This window comes from Augochlora pura, chromosome 6 (genome assembly GCF_028453695.1).
Source record: "Augochlora pura isolate Apur16 chromosome 6, APUR_v2.2.1, whole genome shotgun sequence".
Classification (NCBI taxonomy): domain Eukaryota; kingdom Metazoa; phylum Arthropoda; class Insecta; order Hymenoptera; family Halictidae; genus Augochlora; species Augochlora pura.
In genome coordinates, this window is record NC_135777.1 from 23,339,860 (window position 1) to 23,367,139 (window position 27,280).

Below are 27,280 nucleotides of genomic sequence, written 5' to 3' on the forward strand. Positions count from 1 at the left end.
ATATTCGGTATCCAGTAACATGACGTACAGCATTTTCTATCCACTGCATTCCACGTAGTTTATGATTCAAACGTATAGTTTATTTACTCGGAATTGTTCATTGACACATTTTAAGACATTTTTATTTTTTCATTTACAATGTATCAATGCGATCAAATTGACTTGACTAAAATTTTTATGAAACACAATGCACGTGTTGATCATAACTTAGTCCATGGTCAAACTCTAACTAAATTCTTTAATTGTCTACAGAAATTTTTTGTAAAAAGGAATTCTACGGACAATTGTTGATTAATGCATTTATTAATACGTACTTAACAATTATAATTAATCAAGCGCTTAAAAATAAACGGAAACGCTTTTTAGAGGTAGAAACGGTGATTACTCTACAATATAGACTACAGTCTACATTATCTACATACATGTTGGTTAATTACTTGAGCGTTTCGCTGTTCATGGCGCCACGAGTCTCATAGTAGGTCATTACATGTTTTTTACACATGAAAAAATTGAATTTTATTCCAGCAAGTTCTTAAAGTCTCCTGTACACAGGAAATTACAATTCATTTTCTAAAGAAATATTGATCGAACCAAACACGCGTGTCAATGGTACTAAATAATTGTTTTATAATCGCAGATTTATTAAACTATTATAATGTATAGCTAGAAATGTTATACATCATTTCGTCGTCGAAGAATTTATTTACGACAGCCAAGTTGTTCTATCAGGATTAGAACGATCTATTGTTGATGTTAAGTCAGCACGTCCATCCATTATTAATTGAGTTACTTTTGAAGCGATAGCTGGATTTGCCTTCATTTGTTGAAGCAGCCATTCTACAGGTATCCTAAAAGCATAATAATAATCAACACAGTTGAAGATGTTACGAGTTATTTATATTTTTTAAACAATTTTATGAATCATTCGTTAAACGATAATGTCGAACAGGTTTATAAATTAATTGGGTACTCTTTGAATTTTTTGAATTGGCGCGGTTTAAAATGTGAAGGCTGGCCGCCAAAATTTAAAATGGACTAATGATTGGCTAGAGAATTATTTGAAATTTCCGTAGCCGTACATACCCTTGAGGGAAATATCGTAGAAGCGTGAATAAGATCCGTTCGTTTTTATTAATACTCGAAATATCAGCAGAATTTTGTCTTTTTCCGAAGCCGTATGCAGTAGACATCACCACAGGTTTAAATCCACGGATGACCCGCTCGGGTCTCACAGAATGTTTCACGAAATGAGAATAATTACGGTGTTTAGGTGTCGCAGCGATCATTCCGGCGGCGAAAGCCAAAATGATGATTAATGTCGGCCGCATGGTATTCTAATATTAAAAATTTGTTACGATTTACTACTTAGTAACAGGCACACATTAGTGTAGAAAATAATCATTTTTGTCCAGAAGAAACAAACAGATATGACAAAGACCTAGCAGCATGTATTTGCGTGCTCTTCTGAAGAAATCACTGTAAATTTTTTTAATTATAATAACGCTATCTATGTGCTTCCGCTCGGATTCTTTTTCATATCTTTTTGTATAATATAATGATAGAGACGAAACAGTAATTATCTTAAATTAGCACGATGTCGATAAAAGTTAGGTTTCGGTTTAAATTGAAGATATAACAACCATGCTTTTCTTAACGCGATAGAAATAACGGGCTAATTTCGTCTCCATTGCTTATGTTACTCTTACACGACTATAAAGAAGATGAACTTGTTACGAGGTCTTAGATATTAGAAAAATTAGCGGTTGTGTGTATATTTACACACATAATATAAATATTATAAAGTACGTAGTAAATATCAATTACTTACAATTTAGCAACGAATCTATCACAAGATAAATACATACGCATTATTTATACTTACGTGGACAAATGAACATTATTACGTTTTTTTTCTATTAAATATACCATAGTAATACAATTATTAATATTTAATAAATAAAATGAGAATGAAACTGAACTGAGGATGCATGATGTAGATGCATGCGAATTTTGTGGAATGAAAGATGCACTTGTTGCTGAAAGAATTTTACAACGTCTGGTCTTCCACAAATATTTAACTTCAAAATTTAAGAGATTCTTTAAATCCATGATGTTGCGTGAAATTCGAAGGAAACTCGATTTAAACTATAAGCGAGCAGAGTGGTCTTGTAACGGCACGTAAGGGAGACTGAGCTGCAGATTCACCGCTGTTCCTTTTGTATCAGACCGCCGACACCGTCGTTGTAGCGGCCGTAGTAGCCGCCGCCGTCGGCGTTCACTGCGTCAATGACGTCCTTGCCGCCAATACTTCCCCTTTTATTCATATTTTATAATAACTACGATTGTAACGGATGCAAAATTATTTTTTTAAATGATACAATTTTTCGATCCGCATGAAATATGCTATTAGAGACTTAAACATTATTTTCAAATAGTTTGTAGGAACGGTGGAGTTTTCGGCGCTTTCAACGTTCCCCCGGCGGCCGTTCTAGCCGACGAAGCCGCCTACGCTTGTTAAAATACAGTATTTAAGCAAATACGCACTGTAAAAGATGCCAAATACATCACAATTTCGTACAGCGATAACAATTTTTGTAATTTATTTTATTAATGATAGTCCAGATATAGTTCAAGATGACCGATGTTGAAGAAACTGTTGCATAAATGATACGGCCACCGCCGATTGCGGCATATCACACCTTCAGCCGCCGATGCGTATACAAATTCCCACTGCAGGTGCTGGCAGTAACGACCCACACATTCGCGGAAATATTGTTATCGAACCGATGTAATCTCCAGGGGTTATTGAATACTTAAAATACTTCTCAGTGAATTGTAAACTTATAAAGATTAATATTTAATATCCTTTTATCGCTTCAGATAGATAATTCAATGAACGACAATCTTTATAGTAATAATAGAATTTTATTTTTTATGTTTAACAATAACTCATACAATTGTTATATATATGTATAAAATACAAATTTATATGTGAACATATGTACAAAATATAGAATATCCTTTATGCGTACTATAATACGATATAAGTTGTGTTTATACAAAAGATTCTGTTATATCATATATTATATAGCTATTTGGTAGTTTTCATTTGAAAATGATCCATGACAATCACTGGAATTTCTTTCAGTATATATGAGCGTGGTAAACCGGAATATTTTATAAACAGCTCCAAAATATGTAAAGTATTCGATCCTTCGTTATTTCCATCACTCCCGGTTTTTGCACTGTTGAATAGAACATTAAGAAACGTTACTGAACATGTATTTCTCGATATGCATTTTAATTGATGTTCGTAGAGTACAATACCTGTCAGGCGTAACGCAGGAAATAACGTATGTACAAAGATATTTAACATAGTTTGTCATTGCAGCAAAAGAGCACTGGCGTAAAATTGTCTGTATTCCGATAGTAAATATTATAGCATCCAGAGGATCTTGAGACTTTTTACTCAATAGACTGCCTACAATATGTTGGATTTGTATTTATTTGTACTTACGTTGAGAGATTTATAATTATGAAATATTGATTACCTGCATTTTTACAATAGTACACCTTAGGTAATTGCGATACCGTAAGTAAAAACAAAATCAGTGCGATATTATTTAGGTTTGGTGATTTAATATAAACATTGTTGTGACAATTACTGATACCAGCCCAATCTAATCTAACATTCAGTTCCTGCAGGAGTTCGTTTCTTTTAGTTTCATTCTGATCACAATGATTCCCTTTACTAATTTCAAATAAAACAGCCCTATAAATGAACAAAAGTGGCATATAAAAGTTTCATCACTAAAATGAGACATAGATTTGCAAATAAAATATTTATATATACGCATTCAGTGTTTGAAGTGCTGCCTCCATGTGTTTAGCTTCAAATTTACATGTAGTATTTAATTCGTATGCTATTTTCTTTTTGAGAAGCTGACAATGTCCAATTTTCAAGATCCACTCGAGTAATTGAGGACAAAATTTATTTGCATGAGTTGCCACAGCAGTATGTAGCTTCGGTATATTACCTGCACGTATGAATAAAACAAAATTACCTTTCTGAGCATTTATAGACATTCAATATGTTAATTTATAAATACCTTTAAGCGTGTCTGTGGAATTTAGAATTGGTTCAAAGTAATCTAACGTAGACGTCCACGTCTTATTTCGAAGGTTCCTTTCTATGTAACGAATTAAGCTATGTAATTCGGTGACGATATAAAATGAGATAAGTTTGTCAAGTCCTGTTAAGCCAGGTGTGCCTATTGCTTCTAATATTTTTGAAAATATTTTATAATTTAGAACCTCCGCTTGTGTTTTGAGATCATACCATGCAAGAGAATGTTCAATGTAAATAGTTGTTCTAAAAACACATACATAAATGTAAGTATAATATCGCACATAAAAAATAATGAGAATTACGAAAAGAAAATAATTTACTTTGGATCAGTTATACGAACAAGTTCTCTGGCAAGTCTGCCAATAAAAGTAACAGAATTATCTAATGTAGACGTGTATTTGTCGTCTTGATAATATCTGGATGACCTTTCTGAAGTCCAAGAAGATCCAACGCACTCCTCTTCCACTGCATTGTTAATAATGTACGTTATCTATAAGTAAAGAGTGGGCATATATTGCTATAAATATAATTATATAATTTATATTATATATGTATAAAAATTGACTTACCTCTTCATGCCATATCTTTAAACTATTAATGTTTATATAATCTTGAATATATTGAAAGGATTTACGATAACCATCCATAATTGCGGCTAAATTATTAAGTTTCTGTAATATCGGTATCTAAAATAATACGTAAAAAATCTAATTATTGACATACGAGTAAAAAGAATTGTAAAAGTTATTTAGAACCTACTTTTGATTTTGATTCGAAAACAAGACCATTATCCAAGGCTACTGTTACTTTCTTTACCAATTCTTGTCGTATACCATCTTCTAATAAGCGATGGGAATCAACTCTTAACACTCCCAAGGGAACACTTCTTAAGGATAATACACCTTTTGTAAATACTGACACAGCATACGTCAATTTAGCCATCTAAAACAAATTTAGATCTTTATTAAATATATTATTATAAAATAATTCTAAATATACTTTTGGTTGTATTCAAAGCAAAAGAAAATACTAAAAATAGAAGAATACTTTTAGTCTATCATCTAACTGTGCATATTCTTTTAATTTATCTTTCGGTAATCTAGTAGGAATTTCCTTGAAAGCATTTGTCTCAAGGTGTACAATCTCGGCAAGTAAACCAAATACAGTCTCTGGTATTATTTGTAAGACATGTCTTGCATATTTTTCTAATTCTCTACTATAGTATTGAGATACTGATGATAGATCTGCGCTACGTGCTTGATTCACTCTTAATAACGGCGTTTCCAACGCCGAAGCCATCTGAAAAGGAATAAGACATATATGTATCTATATGAAATATGTATAGTTTACTGTCGAATACAAAAAATGAAATTTACTTTTAAAAACAATGCTTTTAATTTAATTACGGTAGGAGGACATTCTTTTATGCTGGCTTGCATAGTTTCAATAAAAGATTCCATTATATTCCATGCATAGCAACAATCTGTCACTATATTTAAACTAATCATAGTGTCCTCTGTGATACTTCCTGTACGTAACATATTGTGCAATATTTCTCGTGTATCAGCTAAATACTGAGATATGTGTAAATTATTTTCCAATTGATGAAATTCTGAAATCATATGGATTCAAATAATATTTTGTTATAAATCAATGTAATTCATTGAATTCTTTTATTTTATATTCTGTCGCAATTACCTTGCACTTCTTCTAATGCTGGCAATAATTGTGCTATTTTCCTTCCATCTTCTTGTTGCAAAGAGTCAATGTGCTTGCTAATTTCCATGAACCATGCATGAAGATTTTGATTTTTCTCAATACCATCGAGAGATTTATTACCTCCAAATATTTGTGCAAGATCTATTATTCTCTCGACGCATATTCCTTTATCCCTGAGCCATTTAGTTTCTTTACCAAATAACAACTAAAATTAATTGATGAAATTAATTATACAACACATGATAGATTTTGTGTTAGTACGAAAAATATTGTGCTCGTACATCTTTATATAATTGTTTGACATCCTGTTCAATCTGAGCTGTGCTTAGTAATAGTTGAAGACAGTCAACTGTCGTATATTTACTTTCATTCACTACCAATTGCCTGAGCATACGCGAACGTTTTGAATCCTCTAGCGATATGGTCGACATTGCTGTATGTAGAAGTAACCAGTGCAAAGTCACATTACATTCTTTTACTAACTTTACAAGCAATCCTACCGCACTGTCGTCTAAAGTGCCTGCTAACTGCACTTCCTCCGTTTCTGATATCAATTTCTGAAATATATATTCAATGTAAAATATACATAGACAAAGACGCTTCATTAATTTGAAATATTCATGACACAAACGGAAAATATAATTACCTTCATTTTCTCACCATACTTATGTGCAATTACTTTAACATTAGAAGAGTCAAGTGTATTATTAAGAGCTGTTTTTGCAGCCTTATACGGAGACCACCAATCACACAAATTTATTACTATTCCCATGTAAATGCTAATGACCCAATTATCAGGGAAAAATCTATCTACTATCTCTCTCATCATAGCTGTATGTGTGTGTAATATGCTTGGTTTAAATGATAAAATAACAACCAACATTGAGGCCTGAGTTGAAAGGGCAGTACTACGGTGTTCTGGATGTGGAAAAGCAAGACTTTGATTATATATTTCGTCCGAACGTAAACGTCCAATAAGATGTTCTATCAGAGATTCATTTAATAATACTCTCCTAGAAAAAGAGACATTCGTACAGAAAGATATTAAAGATACTGGAAACCGAACAAAACTTGGACAACTCACTTAAAATATTCCTCAGGGTAATTTGCAGGTCTCTTATTGGAATTTTTAGAAAATCCTGTTGAACGAAGTAACATACATATGTCGTCTACGCTAGTTGAAGATGACCGTTGTGCATTATATCGATAATAGGATACTAACAGTCTTTCTCTTATACAGCCTTTGAAATGGTAATCCACCAGAAGTAGCATGACTCCATATAAATATACTGCTTCGCACTATAAATATGAATACAAATCTAAATATTTTGTGTTACAGGTAGAAGGAATCGATCGATAATGAAACATGAACTGCGGTACCATTAATTGTCGTCCTTCCTCATTTAGCATGATAGAATCTATGGATTGATGAATATAATTTCCATCTCCTAATTCATCTACGTAGGTGTTCAAATCTGTAACATATTTGTGTATGCTTTCGAATGCCAAATAAAATCTGGAAATTATATCCGAATAATTGTTTCGTAAATCCTCATCAGTTTCTTGAAGAATCTGTATAAAAACAATACAACTATTTATTATGTAATCATTTGCATTAACTTACATATCACTTTTTTTACTTACTGGATCATTTTCTATTTTTTGCTCATATACATTAACCGATTTAAAATATGCAAAATCGATTATAATGGAACCATACTTTTGTATTATCTGCTTTGAATCCAGACTGTAAAACGGAAGGAGCATGTCAATTTCAACGGGAAATCAAGATCTAATAATTATTGCAAGAATAATATTTATTTCATTCATAATTAATAATAATAAATAAATAAATAAATAACCTAAATACTGTTGGCACATAATCCTTTAATCTCATCAGCTCGGCTATAATAGCATTTCCACGGGACACCAAACGTAATAAATTTTGACCGCAGATATTGTTAGTCGCCAAGAAATCACCCATTTTTATACGACTGTTTATTTGAATAAAAACAGCGAATAAGCCATTGACATTTCGATGACAACAAACGTCAACGTTCACGTAGGAGTTAAAAGGCTGTATCAAAAAGACCTGTTAAGGAAATACAACATATGTATACATATGCAACATGAACTTGCAATTTATGAATTAAAGTCAGCAAAGCATGTAAAAACGCTGTAAAGAAAATGACTGAATTCGAAAACAGAATGCTCTATTAATTTTTTAAGTACAGGTGTTAAAAATTATATTGCTTTGTGTTTTATGTTATGTACAGTGGATGCTGGTCATATGTATGTATATGAAAATAACACTTCGACTACATACATACAATTAGCACAGACGATGTATCAGAGTGACCAAGCACCCATATGGGATTACGTCACGGTAATGTAGATATGTATGTATGTACAATCTGTAGGGTGCTTAGGTGTAGTTCCCGGCTTGAGCTAGCAGGTAGTACGGTTGCACTGCCTGCAATGCATCAGCACTGCCAATCTGTGGGTACGGCGAGAGTTGGCTAGGGAAATATCCATATTGCGGGACCATAGGCATGGTAAATAGAGACGAGCTATGTGTGTATTCGTGTGGATGGTTCGCTTGCTATTGCAGCGACTACCACACTGGCGGCCAAACTTCGAACCGTAGAGGTTCGCTAACGCGCGCGCCCCTGGCGGCGATATTAAAAAGCCGGAAACAAAGAGGTGTGTTCCGATATAATCCGCTTCGAACAGGACTCACTCTCACTCCTGCTCCAGCCACAGCGACGATCACATTGTTCTTACGCTTATGTTTTGTTAGTAAATATCTTTATTACAAGTTCTCCCGTCTATTCGCCGTAGGAGCTCACTAGAAGCCTACACTATTGTGCTGAGAGGACAGCACTGCTTAGCCGCGGGGTTTCAACCAATCAGTTTGGACCGATTACTGTAGCTGTCTTACACTTTCTGTAATACCGACAGTGTTGTCTCCGACATCGATATTGCTCAAATTCAGATTCACGTGCCCTCTTCCGAGATGGCGCAATCAGCTAATTGCAACTAGTGAATTATAATTGTATTTACGTGCACGTTCATGGCAAAATCGTAATCTAATAACTAATGTTTATTATGACAAACTAAGAATAGGATTATGCAAACATGTTTAATCTTTTGTATTTAAGAAACAGTTGTACAAAAATAAATGTAATTAACAAATTACAATTTGTTTATCAAGGGTTGAAGGGGAATAATAAAGTTAAGGGCTATACATTTTGTAAAGCATATCATACTTCGCTTAACAATCCGGTAAAAGTAAATCACTCGAGGTACCATAGTAAAAGCATTTATAAAATAAAAAATTCGTTTTATTTTCAATGTACCCGGACAAGAGATAACTATCATTTTTTTTTACTTACAGATGCAGAGAAGTAGACTTAAATGCAAATACAAATATACAAAACAATGTATTGCTATACAAGATGGAATCTAATTTTTATTATTTTTTGAGATTTTTTGCAACTGGATCAGTGTTATTTTCTGGACTATTAATGTATACTACATGGGACGAGAATCTTAAATCATTTTTTAATACAGATAAATCTCTAAGGGAATATTTAGTATTTAATGGATTAAATTTAGTACTTTTTGCCTATGGAGGATTGATAGGTATTTTTATTTTTGTATCGCGTATGACTATATTACAAATATTATTGTCAAATTTTTGTTCTTTTCACATTTAGGACCTCTAATATTTCTGGTTTCATTCGTAACAAGTAAACGGTTTGTAAAATATATTATTTTACACAAGGGTGGTGACCAAGTATCTGTAATTACTTATCACTTATTTAAAAATCAAACAGTTCTAACAATTCCTACATGTGAGGTAATTATTAAAGCATTAAATCAACAAATTATTAAATGAATTTATATAATTCAAAGTAATTCATAAATTTTTAAGGTACAATCCGTTGTTGCAAGACGAGAAAACAAGAGCTATGTGCCAATGAAAATTAAAGGTAAAAGATTTTTCTATTTAGTTGACAGTTCTGGGACATTTTTAAATGAAACATTATTTGATAATACTGTAGGAGTGGGAAAACGGTGGCAAAAATAATGTGTTATTTATATGTTACATTAATAAATTATTATCTGTAAAGTCCTGAATAAAATATATGTTTAAAAAACCAGAAGAAGGTCTAATTAAAATTATAGAATTATATAATTATAATGGCAAGAGGAGGATTCTTAACAGAAACATATAAGTTTTAAACGGTATATTTTTAAACTAATGTTTTATTATTTTTAGATTTATCTGTATAAAATAAATAATTTAGCATTTTATACAAAATACAATTGTACATGTTATGTTTTTATATCATATGTTAATAACAAGGATATACATAATAGTTATTTTCTTCATCTTAAATTAATTTGTGTGTAAGTTTCTTCTGTTATCATGCTTGTTTGGTGATTGTATGAATAGTATAAATATGCTGAATGTATTTATGTTTTGCATTAAATTAGTTTCTAATATCTTTGACGGTCATAATATTTATTCGAGTATTTACTCAAGCGATCACTGTATCCATCATCTTGATACTTATCCTCGGTCTTGTAGTATACCTCGGGTGCTGAACCTACATGACCCTGCCAGTACTTTGTCCAATACAGATCTTCTGGATTGATATCATGGGGATGCTTAGCATTTCTAAATACATGTACACAGTATATTAAGCTACCTATCAAAGTTAAAAATCCAAATATAAGGAAGACTATTCCCAAAATCCTGAAATCATAGCAATATAACAGATTAATAGATATATGTATGCCAGTAAATGTAAAGTTCAATTGTTTTTGTTAGCCATATACCCACCAAACTATCAATGGTTGAAAGAATTGAATTACTATAACAAAACCTAATGCGATAAGAATTAGGCCAAGATTGAGGAGCAGCATAAGACAGCAAACACCCTTGGTATTTGGACAAAACGGATTAGGCGTTGACATGGTTTCTATAATAATACCATCCTTTCTGGAGGTGTGAGATTTTACTGATTTTGCAGACCCATAACTGCAATGACTAGGTGCACGATGACCCATTCTTAAACTTGGAGATAGACTGTGATGCGATGCATGGCTGTTGATTGAACAATCACATTTATAACATATCGATGGATAAATATTTTATATGTTCGTATGTGTACAACCTTATATCCGATGTTGTTCTATAAGCAGCACTTGTAACATATATATCTGAGCCATTGTCGCATATACTACCATGCGAAGCACTTTTTCTTAGTGGATGCAAACCTTGCCTGGATGATCCCGATAATACTGAAACGCGACTGTTGTGTGCACTTCGTGACCGTCTTCCTTCATCTTTTTCATATTTCTCAGGACGGTCTTTTTTCATTGCTTTTACCTACAAATGCCAATATGTATATGTAGCATATTAATTTTACATGTACACTGTTTTATTATTTATGGATTAGTTATGCCAGTTAGCAATAGATGAGTAAAATATATCCAGTAATTACCATTGTAGCATGATCAGCTGACACAATGTACTCGGATACTGTTCGATCTGATGGAGCACGATGGCTTTCATCACCATCCGTTAAATAATCACGATTTGTAGTAGCATGGTATCCCACATATCTTGAAGTATGAGTCATTGTGTATAAATATATGGGCTTGTTGTACTTATAAAAATGTCAAGGTTGATGAACAACTTGAATTATGTATATTGATGATATGCACTTTAACTAAAAGAGAAATCAAGCAAAAGTTATAAAATACACACTATCACTGAAACTTATTATTTTCAATTAGAAAACTTACATAATAAATATTGAATGGTATAAAATAACATTTCTATTGACGAATGATCTTCATTTTATATCGAAATACTATTTATTATATTTATCTGTAAACAAATTAACAATCAATTCTAGAACTCTCAATCAGTGAAAAGATAATAGTTAATTTTCATACATAAGAAAATGTATAGGATAAACAAGCTGTTCGGATTTTTAAAGTGACGCGTGGGTAACAAACTAGGAGTGGCAACCTTTGCAAATGAATTATAAAATGCATAATTATCATAACATCTTTCTGTCGTATTGTGCATGTTGCAATTTCCAATACGTTTGCGCCGGCAGAGAAAGCCTAATATAGTATCGTGATGTCATTTGACAAGGTCGTATGCATCTTCAATCGATGACAGAATTATCGAGAATGCAGTTGTCCCCTTTTTAATGTTTACAATTTACAGGTTCTACATCCCCGTTTCAATTAATTTAGTTCCACATATCTCCCTTTTTAGTACATATATATATATATATATTGCATTTGACAATTTTATTTTCGTTCATGAGCAAAATTCCAGTTACGTATGTATTTAATTTAATATTCAATTGAAAATCAAGAAGTTGAAATAAGATAAAACGATTGATTTTATTTCACATTTGTATCGCAAGTACTTTTCACGTTTTGACGTCGCGCATGCATTTGTCATTTCGAATTCCAGAAGGATACGAAATTTCTAAGTACATACATACTCAAAAGGATAAGGATCGAGCAATTTGCCTGCGCAAGCGCCATAAATCCTGTCAACACAGCATTGAATGCATATTGCCTTTCAATTCGCATCGAATTTCGCGTCTATAGTTTTGACGTGCAATCACAATAAAGTAGAACCGTACAACTACGTGATCTTTATGGGAAAACGTAATATACAATTTCACACGATCGCGGCCTTCCGCGGAATGGCACAAAATCTGTACTGTAATTGTAATTAATTCTACGATTGTCATACCTGAGATATCCATGTTGAGAGAAACCTGTCGAAAGTAAAGTTGATCAGCAAGCTATCGATCGAGATTTCGCGTAAGAGCTTCTCAGGTGGTTGCGTGTGGTTGTTTATGTATAAAACGTGTTTCTTTCACTAGAAAGCGTTGATCAATCGTACAATGATACTGGAACATATCGAGCATTTGATACTGCACGTATTAACTGTAACGGTATTCGGTATATTGTATACCTTTAATGAAATTCTGTACTTCTATCACTCGAAATAGAAGCGTGAAATCGTTCTAAGCACAGCTCAGAAACCACTGATTTATTCACGATCGATCGATGGAGGTAGAGCACGACCGTACACGTTTCTGTGGCTTTCACGCTTTCTGTCGGAGTGAAGATTCTGAGCGAAAGGTGCATTTATTGTAGCTTGCCGGACGAAAACACTCCGTGACGTCTTTAAAAGGCAATGCGAAGAGCTGCAATGTTTTGCTTAAAATGGGATTTCATTGACACTATTCAACTTTTAATCTCATATTTTAATACATAAAATCAAGTCATATTTTAATACATAGCGCTATGCAATTACATGGATATTATTCTTGCTGGAAGTAAATTATTGAAAATTATGTTATAATACTATCATATGTATTTGATCAGTTTTACATGCTTAATAAATTAAATTGTATTAAGAAGGAAAAGAAAAAAATATATATATATATTTGTGTGTGTGTACTCCCAATTTTTATTCCTAATACTAATAATACACAAATCAGATTACTTCATTTATGCAAAATATATATATATATATATATTTACATATATATATATATAAATATTACATTCACTATTAGTTATTTTAATGTTTCGAAATATGTATGTATTTTAGTTAATACATAAAACATTGAAATTGACATCTTTTAAATGTGTTTTACCTAACAGTATTATAATTTTAGAACATTTTTATCTATTGTAAATAAGTTCTGGATACGTACAAATAACTCTGAGATTTTTAAATTGTATGGAATAATTTGTATATCAGGAAGTGCGCACGCGTCGCAAATATATAAGTCCTTTTGAGTTCCGCGGCAAAACTGAAACGTTTGCCTAATCGTATATATGTTGTTTGAAATAAATTGTCAGTTAAATTTTCCATTGAATACATTTCTTTTTATTAGATGAATATTGTGATTATTCATTTGTGCATGGAGGGTTTGAAATGTCTCAGCACGGGGCTGCTTTACAAGCGTATAATCAAGAACTTGTAAAATGTAAGAGACAATCATATAACCTACAAAATATGTGTAATTAATAATACATATGCTATACACCTAAAGAGTATAAGATTTCGTTCATTTGATATTCATTTTGTATTGCGGTATAGTCATAAAATATTTACCGATTTTAAATAACAATTTATATAATTGTTTTAATAAAAATATTGAAGGTTATAAATTCATCTATTTGTAATGTCTCCCTCATAAATTTTGAATTCTATTCAGGTTTAGAGGAAATGAAAACGAAACGTTCCGAGTTGCAAGCACAAATTGAGTCGCAAGAGGAAGAGAAAAACAATTTACAAAGAGAAATTGAGAAGCTGTCTCATAAATTAACACGATTGAATGATACCTTATCTAAAAGAATAGTTGTTAGAAATGAATACGACAGAACCATTTCAGATACAGAAACAGCATATATAAAGGTATATTCTTTTTGTAGATAATTTTCTTTACGCGTTTTATAAATATTTTAATAACCTTATAAGAATAATACAAAATTTATTATTATCACAGATTCTGGAGAGCTCGCAACTTTTATTGAACATGCTCAAAAGGGAATCAACAAATTTAGATCAAACACTAGTTAAGGCAAACATGGAGAAACAACAGTACCGATCATGAAGGTGCAATGATAAATATGTGAAATTAAGAAATATGTATAGACTAAAGGGATTTAAAAATTATATTTATTAAAATCTTAAGTAAAACTAGACACAAGCCAGTTGATAACAGTTCAACAAGTACAAAATTGTAAATATTTCTCTGCGTACATACATGTTTTCCTGAAATTTTTACACTTGCAGACTAATATTTTTTTATGCTCCTCCTACAATTACTTTTTATGACATACTTGTTGATCCTTTTACTTCTATTGTAGTAAAGCTATTTTACTACAGTAATATTTTATGCATGAAAATTGACGAGTAAACAATTGTATATAAAACGTTTGATTGGCAATCTGTACTCAATGTTTAATGATTGTGACAACTTGTTTGAATGGTATTCAAATGCATTGAAGTATGTGCATAAAAGTATTACAATAAACCAGACCTGTTATAATGACTTATTACATATGAAGACTGAATAATATATTTAAATCTATGTCAAATAGTTAAACTGTTATGTAAATGTGTTTTAGAATAAATTAGTTTTGTAAAGGATAGAAGTATAATTTACTTTCTGAGATCATCCATGACTTAAAAATAATACACATTACTTTCCAGAAATAAATAATTTCATTGTATCACTCATTTAGTCCAGGAAGACTAGCATGTAACAATATTTCAAATGTAGACACGTGAACATATCTCATGTAATTGTATCACAAATAAATTAATAATTAGAAGCCACACTAATATATCAAATTAAAAATATATACTGATATGGTATTGATATGCTCTATAATAAGTTATTATAGAATTTTTCAAGTGTATTGAAATCATTGATTAAGCATTGCCAAGAGCCTTCTGTTCATTCCATACACGAAGTAATTCACTTGGATTTCCATAACCGTGTGAAGTTATGACATATTTATAATTAAATTTTGTATAATCCTTTTTATGAAAATGAAACTCTTCACAGTGAAAAAGCTCTATATCCGCTTTCTTTGCTACCAAGCCTAAATATATATCATCAAACAAGAAGTGTTTTGTATAGAAGCTAGTATAGTACATATCAAGTAATGCTTCCTTTGACAATATGTATGCACCGGCTGTAATATATGGTGGCCATAAATTGTAAGGATAATCACTAAGAGGGATATACCATTTAGAAGACTTATGCCGATGGGGTGATGATATAAGCACAAAACCTCCATATAATCTAATATCATCTGGGAGTTCCAAATCGAAAATTTGTCTTTTCCGCCTACTCGGTGTAACATTATTTTCTACGATTTTTGTTACATTTGCAAGTTTCTCTATAAAAATTTTCGTAGTATTAGTAATTTCGTTTTCAGATAAAAAGTTTCTTACATATTCAGGAACATGATTTTTATTCAAAGTATTGCCATTCCCCTCTCTGATCATATTTTGTAAATACAATTCTTTTGTCTCGTCAGAATCCTTGACTTCTCTTTTATGTGCTTCAATTTTCTTGGGTTCTTTAAGATAATCTGGATAGCTAGTGGGATTTCTTATAAATCTTAGGACATTTTTTACCGAAACATATATATCATCGTCAACAAACATATAAAATTTCGAATTTGAGCAATAGTTTACCAACCATTTAAAAGCCATCATTGTTTTAATAGTGTTATTGTAATAAGAGTCTATAAAATCTGCCTGTACGATATCTTTATATTTCGCAGCTTCTGCTTCTACCTTTGCTTGAATTTCACTGTCATGTAAATGTACACCTACTACAAAAATTGTCTTTGACGGCACATCAAAGAATCTTTTCTCAAAGCCCCAAGAGTTTCTAATTGCCAGTCTTCTTTCAAAGTCTTCTAGCGCAGACTTTACTATATATACAACACGATAATTGTTGTTGTAAGCCGGCTCTATACATTTCTGTTTGTTATTAATTATAAAGGTGTAGTTATAGATGTTTATAGGAGCAACTTTTGGTTCTTCGTGATGGCGCAGTGCGTTTACAAATTCATGCACATCGCCCTCATACGGATAAGCAAACTTTGAATCGTATTTGAGTTCAAAAAAATGTGTGAACGCTCCAAAAAAATCAAGTAGAAAGATGATACCGATGCAAACACAGACATATGTCAACCTGATTTTTTTTATCAATCGAAAACTTGCATGAAAGCAAGGATGCAATAAACAATACATTCTTGCAAAACCAAAGTGACAATTCTTGCAGTTTTAATATTTTTAATGTCTGTAAAATAATATTTCATATTTAGATTAAATCCAAATGCTTTGGTTATGTAAGTCAGATACTTACATTGTCATTGCACATGTGTACAATTTACAAAAAAGTTGTTTAAATAATAAGGATTTCTATACTTGAAATGCATTTATAAAACTGTATGCACAATATATTATATTAAGTATGTAACTAATATACAAAATAATACATATATATATTTTCGAATGCTTCGATAACTATATATTACAAATTATATCAATAAATAATAGACATGCAAGCACATGTACATATACACATGAAAACTTAGCACTTGTCTGACATTGTTCATCCGTTGGCAGAAATTCGCATAAACCTTGCATTTACAGGTTGCCAACCAAATTCGGCGAACGATTACGTACACAGTGTATGCGCGTGTGTATGTTTATGTACATACATAATATACGTATTCTGTGTAGTATTATTTACAATGTGTATTTACAAAAAATAAAACTCACTTTAGAACATATGCGCTAAGAATATATGTTGTAAAAACAAATTAATTTTATCCGATTGTAATTGTCTTGTCAATGTAGTACCGCGAATAATTTTTCAAATTTTACGCACGCTATTCGAAATATTTGAATGCTAACTCTAAATATAAATTTGATTTTTGTATATTTAATGTTTGAAAAAGTTTCAAATAAAATTTCCGATCGACGTTCAACGAGCGTACAAATTAATACGTACAATTTATATTGAAAGAGATATTTGAATGATGGACACGCGACAGTGATGTGCAACGCTTATGTGCCCAAGTTCTGTTCGGTTAGCATGAAATTGACGTTTCTGCGATGTTGGTACACCTTCAGTCTGAAGTTCGTTGTTCACTTCAAAAGAATCGGAGCAAAGATGGACTCCTAAGAAATTTTTATACACAGCAGTCACTCGACTTTGGATTTTCTTCATTAAATTTCCTTGAAACGTTCGAGATTATTCTTATATGACCAAGCCTACCGTGTGAACAATGATCGTACAGGAGCCAGTGCAGGTAAAATCATTTGATTTTAACCGGAAACTTCCAGTGACGTGCGATTTTCTATCGGGGCGCATCCACACTTATTGATACTGACATCAGAAATTGAAACAGTTTTGCGCGTATGTTTCTCCCTGAATTGGAAATTGTTCTCGTGTTTTCCGTGACATTACGCGAAGCTCCGTGCCTCTCTTGATAATGTAACTTTCGCCGTGTTATCGTAATTTTATCTAATAGCTCATTAAATGTATTTTTCCGTGAGGGTGTACTTCTTTAGGGTTGTTTGCTTTTGCGAAATGGACGTAAGTGGGAGGGGATACGACTATAAATAAGTCCAAATGTTTATGGTGCTTACCATTTCTTTCCCGCACTGTACGCCTAATTTCACTAATCTTTATGAACGTAATTGTATTAATCTACTAGGGAACAATTATGTAGATACTATATATTTATTTATATGGGTATAAGAGTAAATGTTTTTATCATTATACACGCTTGTATATCTGACAGTGTTTATGATTTATATAATTACAGGCAGCCATATGGCATTGTTTAAACCATTATGCTTATCCAGATGCAATATTTTTAGCAGAAAGGTTGTGCGCAGAAGGTAAGTCTCACCTTTTTTGTTTTAATTATGAATTTATAAATAATTAATTTTAACATGCAGCGATTATAATACTAATTAAAATATTTTTCAGTTGACACAGAGGAAACTTTATTTCTTTTGGCAACGTGTTATTACCGTTCAGGACAAATTAGACAAGCATACGCATTACTTTCTAAAAAAGCTCCAAGCTCTGCGCAATGTAGATTTCTTCTGGCCAAGTGTTGTTATGATCTAGAAAAGTGAGTACACAATTACTTCTACATTTTTTTTAGATACAGTGTTAACGCGTCATTTCATATTTTAATGTTTAGATATGCAGAAGCAGAGGCAGCAATAATAGGAGGATACTATAAGCAGTTAAAAAATTTAGAAGAAATCATAACACAGTTCGGTGAACATGCATGTTTCTCACTTCAGATCATAGCCAAGATTTATTATAAAATGATGCGTACCGCAAAAGGAAATGATGCACACAAATTAGCTTTAAAGCTGAATCCATTCCTATGGCATTCATTCGAAGAATTGTGCAATGTTGGGGAAGTCGTAGAGCCTGCTAAAGTTTTCCAACTAGACAAATTAGATAATTTTGCAATGTGCCATGGCGGTATATCTGCTCCTACATATGCTACAGAGTCAGATCTCATTGTACCTACTAACATTACAAGTGGTACACCTACTACAAATGGCATCACTGTGTACGTATATGTAAATTAAGTAGATATAACTATACTTGTATCATATCATTGCATTATTTATGTTCTGCAGTACACCCGCACAAATGACAACAGCGGCGACTATTATAAACGGTATAGGACCTGCTGTACGATTATACTCGTCCGTAGACGAAAGCCCGCAAAATCAACTCACGCATTACAGTAACTGCTCTCCGATATCACCAAGAGCTAAACTTCCACGGTACCGTAGCATGTTCAATAATACAATGAGCCCACTTACTCCGACATTTGGTATTTTACCATTGGAAAGCAATACACCTGAACCAACAGTTTTGCCATCACACACCACTCTCACGGAAGCTAATGACCAGAAGAGTTTAGTAAAACGTGTCAGTAGTTTAAGAGCTCATATGGGGGTAAGATTTCAATGACAATTATTGAATTTTTAAGCACATGATATAGACATATTTCATGTATTGCGAGATGTAAAATATAATATTGTGATTTGCAGCAGTTGATATCGAGGAAAGAAACGCCTTTACAACAAGGAAAACCAGTATTTTCACAGTCAGGAAATACAAGTAATAGCGCAAATATTGTTACAGTAACGCCTGCTACACCAACACCGCCACCACCAACGTTACAAGGTACCAATGTTAGGCGTTCATCAAGGCTGTTTAGTCACAGCTACTCGGTCAAGGTTAGTTGAAATTTGTCTAAAATTTTAATTACCCCTAATAGTTGAGTTCTGTGTCTAATACGTATATATTAATATTTTGTTAGGAAAACAATAAATCTCCTAATAGAAACAAATTTGCTACACCTAAATCTCCGTCTCGAAAAACGAAAGCGAGGATTTCTAAAAGTAATTTAAATAAAGCAAATTTTAATGAACTAAACGAAAGGAACCGAAATGAGAAGGAGAAATCTGAAACTATTACATCAGAAAAGGCAGTGGCTAACGTGAATGCACTGAACAATCAGAGTAATAATAATTTCTGCCCTGTAACGTTACAGAAACAATGTGCTGGTACGCTACCATTGTTGTAATATTATTTGGAGTAATGAAATTTTTCTATTATGATCCTAACCACACGGTTTATGTATTTTAGAGGGTTTAATGTCGCTTCTCCGCGAATTAGGAATGGCATATCAATGCTTAAGTCAATATAAGTGTGCTCAAGCTGTCGAAATATTAAGTATTCTTCCAGCACAACATTATAACACAGGATGGGTACTATCGATGCTAGCTCGTGCACATTTCGAGATGATCGATTATAAAAAGGCGGCTAGGTAAAAATTTAAAACAATTGTTTATGTATCTAGGTTCGAGGTAAATTAACTTACCGACTTATTATATTTTATTCTGCAGCTATTTCGCAGACGTGAGACAATTAGAACCCCAAAGGACCGAACTTATGGAAATTTATAGTACAGTTTTGTGGCATTTACACGCTGAAGTGCAGCTATCAACTCTTGCGCAAGAACTCGTCTCCGAAGATCGCAATTCACCGGCTGCATGGTGTGCTACCGGAAACTTATTTTCTGCACAAACAGAACATGAAACGGCAATCAAGTTCTTTCAAAGAGCTATTCAGGTGTGTTAGCATGACAATTTGAATAGTTGAACATTTATGAGAAAATTCTAATTGTTTGCAACATTTCCAGGTTGATCCTAATTTTCCCTATGCCTATACACTCCTTGGTCACGAATACGTGATGACAGAAGAATTGGAAAAGGCTATCACTGCATTTCGTAGCGCTATCAGACTCGACTCTCGTCATTATAACGCATGGTATGTTTCATTTAAATTCATGTGTACGCTTTTGTAAAATCTCTATGACGCTTGCGCGTCATCTAGTTGTCATTTTAATATTCGTAATAATCATATTACTTTATAGGTTCGGATTAGGAACAATATTCTCTAAACAGGAGCAGTATAGTTTGGCTGAACTGCATTTTAAACGCGCTTTACAAATTAATCCGCAGAATTCTGCAATAATGTGCCACATCGGTGTTGTGCAGCATGCACTGAAGAAAACTGATCAAGCTTTAAAGACTTTGAATACTGCGATCGCAAACGATCCCGACAATACTTTATGCAAGTTTCATCGTGCGAGCATTAATTTCTCTATTGGCCGACACGCGGAAGCGCTTAGTGAATTCGAGGAGTTGAAAAATATTGTACCCAAAGAATCCCTAGTCTATTATTCGATAGGAAAAGTATGAATTACTGTCATTATTTATTCAGATTATTTTTGATGTTTTCCTTTTCTCGTATAATTAAATTTATCTGTTTCTTTAGGTGTATAAAAAGTTGGGTAATACGCATCTTGCGTTAATGTACTTTAGTTGGGCATCGGATTTAGATCCAAAGGGTGTCAACAGTCAAATCAAAGAAGCTATACGGAATCCGGGTCAAGGGGACGAAGAACCCACGGCAACACAGTCAGGTAATTAATTTAATACAGTGAAGAGGTCAGTTGTTAACATTGTTAAGCTACGTTATGTAGATGTCTATCTTCATTATCGAAGTATGACAATTTCATTATACATATATGGATTCCCATGCATGTATGCTCAACAAAATTTTATATTTAATTTTCTCAAATACGGATATTCATATAAAGATATTTGATTACGTAATTTGCGAGATACCTTCATGTATCATTCAACATTTGTTTTTTGGACTCATTCAAAATAAAGATAATGAGATATCTTTTGTACTACGTACGCGTGAATTATCTTGGTTCTGGTACTTGGAACCCAAATGTTCCGAGTGATGTTCGTACGATTTTGTATCATATAATTATCTATGCGTAGACGAACAGCAGGCGCAGAATAACTCTATGGAGCAGGAAATTGAAAATAACAGAGAAGGAAGTACCGCGGGATTGGCAGGAAATGTTGCAGTTGAAGCCCACGCCGATGACAGCGACGATAGTTTATGAAGATATCCTGTCGCGTGCAAGATTACCACAGAATGAAGCGTTGTCGCGCATGTCACTATTTATCTTTTCTATTGATCGGGCCTGATCAATTACTTTCTCGGAAACTGACAGCTCATTCTGAATTCATACTTCGCGCGCACTCATTGATTTCACCTGAGCAGTGCTTTGTTGTCAATCTTTCAATATTTATAATATTTTTCTTAGTCCCGTAGTATCGCGTCCCCATCTGGTAAACTAAAAAGCAAAGAACGCAGACACTGTCTTTCCATATTCTGGATTGTGACACTTTACATTTTATTTTTCGTATCTGCTTTAAGACGGGAGACGTTTCAAATAATCGATAAACTCTGGATAAGGAGTGTATGTGCAAATGTATGAAAGAGAGAGAGCGAGAGAAAGAGAGAGAGAGAGAGAGAGAGAGAGAGAGAACCGAAGAGGAGAGTAAGAAAGCGAGAGAGAAAGAAATTTTGCAATATCTATATTATCGATTTGTATATTACGCGTTTTGCTCTGTATATTTTCTACGATTATTCATCTTATTTTTTATAGATACGTAGAGTACGTTGGAGCGTTTAATCAGTTTCGTTTAAGAATTTACGGCTCAGTACAGACTGTTTTGCGTTCGAAGGACAGACGAGTGTACGCGTGAGCATGCCGAATGTAGATAGGGAATATAATTAATTGAGTAAATAAGTACGTGGAAGTGTATATGTAAATTATTAATTACTGTATTACCAATATTATTATCATTAGTGCTCTATCAGTACTATTTATCCATATAATTACCGTTGTTCGTTTACTGACACACAGGAATATTTCTTCATTTCAGTTTTCCGCCCTATCTGTTTTTGTTTATTACGGCTACTTTCGTGGCTATACCGGACGATCGTGCAATTCTCGTCGCGGGGCATGTTCATCGGAATGGAGCTCCAAGAGACCGTCCGATGATCATCGCAAGTAGATGCGTCAAAACAACTCTTACCACGCGCGAATGTTCATCCACCGGATACCTCGAAAGTCTATAGCATATAATTTATTGATGGAGGTCCATCCGTTGTTCGAAATAAAATGCATTCTATGATTACGAAATGACCAAGTAACAGTTTCGTTCTAGCGTGCCTTAAACATCCAACTGCTTCCTGCTGTCATAATGCGATCTAGATTGTGTTGCTCGAAAAACAACGTGTATTTAGCTTTATCACGAATCGACGATTTGCGACTCGGCATTTTTAGAATGTTTATTGAGGACAACAGTTTGGCCCATTAAATTTGTGTTCTAGACTTTGCGAGCGGGTTATTTAATTGTATGCAGAACGATGCATGGATCAATGGGTACTTATGGTCCCCAGCGAAACGCGGCGACGAGCGGGATCCTCGAATGATTTTTGCCGTTCTGTGCCTACACAATGATTCTGTATGAACGGTACGATTCAATCGTGCGTTGTCTATTCGGGACGATAATATGATTTCTACGTGTATGCTGCATGATTAAGTTTTTGCTCGATAAAAAGTGGTAGTAAACATTTTTGTATTGTGTGAATATTCAATGGAAATGAGACGTGTTTGATACGCATGGACGAATTGTCAGCGAAGGGCGCGCATTGTATAATACAATATACATACATGTATGTATATATGTAATACGGCATCTCGTCCCTCTTATTGTTCTGTTCCTCGTTTTTTTCTTTCCAATCGAAGCGTATCCTAATTTTCTGATCCTTGTTTCATGCGAGAGACGTTTATTATTTGTATAAATTCCTACAAAGAGGTGATATTCGAAAAAGACGTATGCGTGGCACTGTCTTATCAGCTTGGTAGTACGAGGAATACTTAGTTGTTATGTTTCTTTTTTTATAAAAGAATTATTATTTAAATTCATGTCCAAAGTGAATTTTAAATTCAGCATTTTTCCGTACTTTTCTGTTCACGTTGTCGATATCGAAGGACGCATGAAACACGACAATAAATTCATTGGGGTACGCTTTTCTTCATTCGATTTTTCACCGTTCGTGTTTCCTTCCTTCTTATATTCTTTGCATTATTTATTTATTCGCTGATTTTTTCTATTTTTTTGTTTTAATTCTCTGTTCGTTCAACAAAACTGTCGCATAGGAGAGACTTCCATACGCTTTTTAGTTGTAAGGAAACGCGAAGCGACCATCGTGCTACGGGCTCGAAAACTGGAAGTGTTTATTATAATGTTTCGCAAAAAAAAAAATTTAACGAGAACGAGAAATCAACGTGGAAAAACAAATTCGTGGTTTCCCGTTCCGTTTCTCTGGTTCATGTAATAACGAATTACTTAAACGAAAGATCAGGTTAAAGCAAGTTTATGGAACGTTGTCGTGTTACTCGTTACAAACTGATGTACGTGCAAAAATAAAGGCCTGCACTTTGTATGATACTTTTATAGACTTTCATTGTTTTCGACGTGCTGACCGCCTGTTCCGTTGTACATTGCCTGAAGGAATGGGTTGCACAGGTGTTCAAAATCTAACGAATGCATTTATTTTTCAAGGTATTTTTCGTTCTTCGAATAAAAGAATATAACCGAAAAGGAATTAGTATGGACAGAATTATAAAACGATATAAATTACGAAAAATTGAATCTTTCTCATACGAAGCGTATATACATATATGGAATGCGATTGTTTGGATAATAATGAATGGAAAAAATGTTTTTGCGCGGGTCGAAGAAGTTTGGAACGATAACTGTACGCATTAATTACCGTCGGCGATGATACGACAGTTTATCTCGCGACGGTGATTAGGAGGAACATTATATCTCTCGAAAGTTCAACCAAAACGGTATACGATATGCAAACAAGACGTTTCTGTTTTTTTGTTATATAACGTTCGTCCGATGCATCAATCGGCGGCGAGATCAGCTAGAACTTGAAATCCTGCGCGGTCTCTGTCGGCAAAAACTAAACGTATCGGCGAGATAAAACGAATTTTTTAATCATCGGTGGTCATTGCACTATTCCGTCTTGTGTCACGTAGTAAACTGTGAAGATTAAGAGTGTTTTCAGTGATCCAGATTGCCGAGATCTATCGAGGAAGCACAATCGCGTCTACCGAAGGATATAATATGGCGAATGCGAACGGCTGCGTACAAACTGGTGAGGATATCGAACCTAAATTCTACGCTTTACGAAACATTTCATTGTTAATGTTAAACCTCTAAATTAACTGGAGAATAATGTTGGTTGATTTATAAATGTTTGAAATTGTATCGTGGTTGCACTGTGTATTTTCTACGTTCGAGTCGCCGCGGTTCAATTATAATTGGCTTTTCATTTTAATTTATGGAGAGCGATTTGTATGCTTAGTACTTGGAGGAAAAAATGCAAACGAGCTTGGCAGGATTCTCACTCACGAACACCTGGGCTTGACCTTCGACGCATTCTACACTCCACCTCCGCACCAGTTGAAGCGCTTCTTCGATAATAAAATCGAGATTGAAAACCTCGGCGTTTTAAGACAGTATCCGTGAGTGCAATAAATTTGTTGATGCCTTTACATTATCTTGTCTAAGCGAGCCTTAAATTAAAAAGCACTTCATGATATATTAATAACGTTAAACTAAACGCTGAGTACATAATAATGTTAATTTTGAATATATCAGACGATCACTGACAAAAACGAAATTTTTATTTGCAGTTACAGTAGCAAGTATAATATAAATTTCAACGATGCGGCGACGATGGACGCCGTAATGACGGACGTGCAATTTTATCGCGAGTTTGGCGGTGGTACTATAGTGGAGAACAGCAATTATGGTTTGAAACGCGACATTCCCTTCATGAAAAGAGCGAGCAAAGAAACGGGAGTACATATTATAGCCGGGACAGGTGCCAATCATTTTATAAAAATGCAACACGACTTTTCGTTATTTTTTATACGGTATATTATAATGCTAAATAATAATATATGATTAAGGTTACTATGTTGCTGCTACCCAAAGTGCAAGCGATCTTGCTTTATCCAAAGAGGAAATGTACAATGTGATGTTGAAAGAGATGACTACCGGTTGCGAGGACAGTCCCGATGTCAAGACAGGATTCGTCGGCGAAGTCGGAAGCACCTGGCCAATAGAAGGTACGCGCAATTCGTTCTGATCGTGAAGCTGAATGCTAAGTAGAGCATTCTCCTATCTGATAACACAATTTAATGATTCAAGTACCGATTTGATTATTCGTTTTGAACAGACTTTGAGAAACGAGCGATACAATCAACCGGAGAACTCCAGGCGCAATTGAAGTGTCCTGTAAGTTTCCATCCTGGACGAGACTCTGACGCACCTTTCGAAATAATGCGGCTGTACCAGGAAGCTGGAGGTGACAGCAGGAAAGCCATCCTTTCTCATCTGGACCGTACGTTTTAATTATTATACGATCGTTTAAATGCGGAATAAAACATTTATGTATAGGTTGTAAGAAACAGGAGGCCAGTAAAAATTCGTTGCTATCTTTAATCACTTTAATCAGCTGATGATAATATATCGACACTCTGAAATTACTTTAATCTAAATATCGGCTTAAATCTCCCCAGTATTCTTAAAGATTTATTTAATGTATATATCTGGATAAATAATTATATAAAATAATTAATAGGAACGCTATCCGAACAAAGGCTTATGGAGTTCGCCGACGAGACGAAATGTTACTGTCAATTTGATTTGTTTGGAATGGAGTGTTCTTTCTATCAACTAAACCCGACGGTGGACATGTTGTCTGACGCACAACGAATCGATCGCGTTAAATTTCTACGAGACGATCAGAAATTGCATCGTGTGCTTTTGAGCCACGACATTCACACCAAGCATAGATTGGTGAGTACTGAGAGATGTTCGCTAGATGGTATCTAACTTAGTCTCTTTAAAATACTTAAGCGGAATAATTTAAATGATCAATGCCTTTGTTCCCAAAAACTAGATGAAGTTTGGCGGTCATGGGTTTTCTCATATTCTGAACAACGTCCTGCCCAAGATGCTCCTGAAGGGCTTCACTCAAGACGAAATCGACACGTTGACTATTCAAAATCCTAAAACTTGGTTGTCCTATTGAACAATTTTTATAAAGACTGTATGCTTTAGCGTAGGTTCGCCGTTTCAATGATAGAAACAAAATAGTGGAAAATAGAAACGTCGATATATACTTTTTATAGTTGCAAAATAAAGAGTCTGAAATCACCATGTTGTCGCGATGGCTGCTCCAGTGTTAATACGCTCTCTGTTAATGTTTAACGCGTTGTGCTATAAAAGTTGGTATCTTTTACGAATCTACATGAGCATCGAATAAA

General features: G+C 33.7%; 8 protein-coding genes across 13 annotated transcripts; 4 read left to right on the forward strand and 4 right to left on the reverse strand.

The window, feature by feature from the left end:
- Positions 1-301: 301 nt before the first annotated feature.
- Positions 302-2,167, reverse strand: LOC144470989 (allatotropin). Its single transcript, XM_078182620.1, has 2 exons — positions 1,084-2,167; positions 302-848 (listed from the first exon to the last, which is right to left on the reverse strand). Exons 1-2 carry the CDS (start codon positions 1,326-1,328, stop codon positions 704-706), a joined length of 390 nt encoding a protein of 129 aa, XP_078038746.1. The 5' UTR covers positions 1,329-2,167; the 3' UTR covers positions 302-703.
- A 762-nt stretch (positions 2,168-2,929) lies between these two features.
- Strump (WASH complex subunit strump) lies at positions 2,930-8,499 on the reverse strand. Of its 2 annotated transcripts, none has more exons than XM_078182907.1 (18): positions 8,179-8,499; positions 7,711-7,940; positions 7,493-7,595; positions 7,229-7,420; positions 6,933-7,147; positions 6,495-6,861; positions 6,130-6,405; positions 5,828-6,053; positions 5,506-5,741; positions 5,177-5,428; positions 4,889-5,071; positions 4,699-4,815; positions 4,450-4,619; positions 4,110-4,372; positions 3,854-4,037; positions 3,552-3,772; positions 3,328-3,481; positions 2,930-3,245 (listed from the first exon to the last, which is right to left on the reverse strand). In XM_078182907.1, the coding sequence occupies exons 2-18, from the start codon at positions 7,830-7,832 to the stop codon at positions 3,092-3,094; spliced, it is 3,435 nt and encodes a 1,144-aa protein (XP_078039033.1). In that variant the 5' UTR covers positions 7,833-7,940; positions 8,179-8,499; the 3' UTR covers positions 2,930-3,091. The 2 variants fall into 2 exon arrangements, with proteins under 2 accessions (XP_078039033.1, XP_078039032.1); XM_078182906.1 differs by having other exon boundaries at positions 8,175-8,499.
- Positions 8,500-8,875: 376 nt separating this feature from the next.
- On the forward strand, positions 8,876-10,020 carry LOC144471139 (transmembrane protein 223). The gene is made up of 4 exons (XM_078182912.1): positions 8,876-9,153; positions 9,246-9,493; positions 9,568-9,710; positions 9,786-10,020. Exons 1-4 carry the CDS (start codon positions 8,987-8,989, stop codon positions 9,939-9,941), a joined length of 714 nt encoding a protein of 237 aa, XP_078039038.1. The 5' UTR covers positions 8,876-8,986; the 3' UTR covers positions 9,942-10,020.
- Positions 10,021-10,102: 82 nt separating this feature from the next.
- On the reverse strand, positions 10,103-13,070 carry LOC144471138 (uncharacterized). 4 transcript variants are annotated; one of them, XM_078182910.1, is made up of 7 exons: positions 12,870-13,069; positions 12,645-12,804; positions 11,669-11,753; positions 11,365-11,592; positions 11,035-11,249; positions 10,701-10,964; positions 10,103-10,613 (listed from the first exon to the last, which is right to left on the reverse strand). In XM_078182910.1, exons 4-7 carry the CDS (start codon positions 11,500-11,502, stop codon positions 10,355-10,357), a joined length of 876 nt encoding a protein of 291 aa, XP_078039036.1. In that variant the 5' UTR covers positions 11,503-11,592; positions 11,669-11,753; positions 12,645-12,804; positions 12,870-13,069; the 3' UTR covers positions 10,103-10,354. The 4 variants fall into 4 exon arrangements, with proteins under 4 accessions (XP_078039036.1, XP_078039034.1, XP_078039035.1 ...); XM_078182908.1 differs by having other exon boundaries at positions 12,645-13,069; XM_078182909.1 differs by having other exon boundaries at positions 11,822-13,069.
- Positions 13,071-13,713: 643 nt separating this feature from the next.
- Positions 13,714-14,555, forward strand: LOC144471018 (microtubule nucleation factor SSNA1). Its single transcript, XM_078182664.1, has 3 exons — positions 13,714-13,896; positions 14,128-14,327; positions 14,419-14,555. Exons 1-3 carry the CDS (start codon positions 13,845-13,847, stop codon positions 14,524-14,526), a joined length of 360 nt encoding a protein of 119 aa, XP_078038790.1. The 5' UTR covers positions 13,714-13,844; the 3' UTR covers positions 14,527-14,555.
- A 19-nt stretch (positions 14,556-14,574) lies between these two features.
- Positions 14,575-17,052, reverse strand: Brn (beta-1,3-galactosyltransferase brn). The gene is made up of 2 exons (XM_078182654.1): positions 16,804-17,052; positions 14,575-16,737 (listed from the first exon to the last, which is right to left on the reverse strand). The coding sequence occupies exon 2, from the start codon at positions 16,686-16,688 to the stop codon at positions 15,351-15,353; it is 1,338 nt and encodes a 445-aa protein (XP_078038780.1). The 5' UTR covers positions 16,689-16,737; positions 16,804-17,052; the 3' UTR covers positions 14,575-15,350.
- Positions 17,053-17,600: 548 nt separating this feature from the next.
- Cdc27 (cell division cycle protein 27) lies at positions 17,601-24,380 on the forward strand. Of its 2 annotated transcripts, none has more exons than XM_078182646.1 (13): positions 17,601-17,755; positions 18,275-18,350; positions 18,442-18,589; positions 18,662-19,045; positions 19,116-19,440; positions 19,536-19,724; positions 19,808-20,054; positions 20,137-20,317; positions 20,397-20,622; positions 20,693-20,820; positions 20,927-21,248; positions 21,331-21,478; positions 21,849-24,380. In XM_078182646.1, exons 1-13 carry the CDS (start codon positions 17,732-17,734, stop codon positions 21,974-21,976), a joined length of 2,526 nt encoding a protein of 841 aa, XP_078038772.1. In that variant the 5' UTR covers positions 17,601-17,731; the 3' UTR covers positions 21,977-24,380. The 2 variants fall into 2 exon arrangements, with proteins under 2 accessions (XP_078038772.1, XP_078038773.1); XM_078182647.1 differs by having other exon boundaries at positions 19,539-19,724.
- A 113-nt stretch (positions 24,381-24,493) lies between these two features.
- On the forward strand, positions 24,494-27,181 carry LOC144471014 (phosphotriesterase-related protein). The gene is made up of 7 exons (XM_078182658.1): positions 24,494-25,098; positions 25,309-25,468; positions 25,640-25,830; positions 25,919-26,077; positions 26,188-26,352; positions 26,593-26,810; positions 26,914-27,181. The coding sequence occupies exons 1-7, from the start codon at positions 25,068-25,070 to the stop codon at positions 27,043-27,045; spliced, it is 1,056 nt and encodes a 351-aa protein (XP_078038784.1). The 5' UTR covers positions 24,494-25,067; the 3' UTR covers positions 27,046-27,181.
- Positions 27,182-27,280: the final 99 nt, after the last annotated feature.

Coding starts and splice junctions, on each gene's coding strand:
- LOC144470989 (XM_078182620.1), bottom strand. CDS start 1,328: ATGCGGCCGACATTAATCATCATTTTGGCTTTCGCCGCCGGAATGATC. Junction 849..1,083: donor CTACGATATTTCCCTCAAGG/GTATGTACGGCT, acceptor TTATGCTTTTAG/GATACCTGTAGAATGGCTGC.
- Strump (XM_078182907.1), bottom strand. CDS start 7,832: ATGGGTGATTTCTTGGCGACTAACAATATCTGCGGTCAAAATTTATTA. Junction 6,862..6,932: donor TACCCTGAGGAATATTTTAA/GTGAGTTGTCCA, acceptor CTCTTTTTCTAG/GAGAGTATTATTAAATGAAT. Junction 5,072..5,176: donor AGTTAGATGATAGACTAAAA/GTATTCTTCTAT, acceptor AATTTGTTTTAG/ATGGCTAAATTGACGTATGC.
- LOC144471139 (XM_078182912.1), top strand. CDS start 8,987: ATGTTTAATCTTTTGTATTTAAGAAACAGTTGTACAAAAATAAATGTA. Junction 9,494..9,567: donor TGCCTATGGAGGATTGATAG/GTATTTTTATTT, acceptor TTTCACATTTAG/GACCTCTAATATTTCTGGTT. Junction 9,711..9,785: donor TAACAATTCCTACATGTGAG/GTAATTATTAAA, acceptor TAAATTTTTAAG/GTACAATCCGTTGTTGCAAG.
- LOC144471138 (XM_078182911.1), bottom strand. CDS start 11,502: ATGACTCATACTTCAAGATATGTGGGATACCATGCTACTACAAATCGT. Junction 11,250..11,364: donor CAGCTGATCATGCTACAATG/GTAATTACTGGA, acceptor TGGCATTTGTAG/GTAAAAGCAATGAAAAAAGA. Junction 10,614..10,700: donor TTTCAACCATTGATAGTTTG/GTGGGTATATGG, acceptor CTATGATTTCAG/GATTTTGGGAATAGTCTTCC.
- LOC144471018 (XM_078182664.1), top strand. CDS start 13,845: ATGTCTCAGCACGGGGCTGCTTTACAAGCGTATAATCAAGAACTTGTA. Junction 13,897..14,127: donor TAATCAAGAACTTGTAAAAT/GTAAGAGACAAT, acceptor AATTCTATTCAG/GTTTAGAGGAAATGAAAACG. Junction 14,328..14,418: donor CAGAAACAGCATATATAAAG/GTATATTCTTTT, acceptor TTATTATCACAG/ATTCTGGAGAGCTCGCAACT.
- Brn (XM_078182654.1), bottom strand. CDS start 16,688: ATGTATTGTTTATTGCATCCTTGCTTTCATGCAAGTTTTCGATTGATA.
- Cdc27 (XM_078182646.1), top strand. CDS start 17,732: ATGATCGTACAGGAGCCAGTGCAG. Junction 20,055..20,136: donor GTTACAGAAACAATGTGCTG/GTACGCTACCAT, acceptor TATGTATTTTAG/AGGGTTTAATGTCGCTTCTC. Junction 20,318..20,396: donor GATTATAAAAAGGCGGCTAG/GTAAAAATTTAA, acceptor TTTATTCTGCAG/CTATTTCGCAGACGTGAGAC.
- LOC144471014 (XM_078182658.1), top strand. CDS start 25,068: ATGGCGAATGCGAACGGCTGCGTACAAACTG. Junction 25,099..25,308: donor GAACGGCTGCGTACAAACTG/GTGAGGATATCG, acceptor TTGTATGCTTAG/TACTTGGAGGAAAAAATGCA. Junction 26,353..26,592: donor CATCCTTTCTCATCTGGACC/GTACGTTTTAAT, acceptor AATAATTAATAG/GAACGCTATCCGAACAAAGG.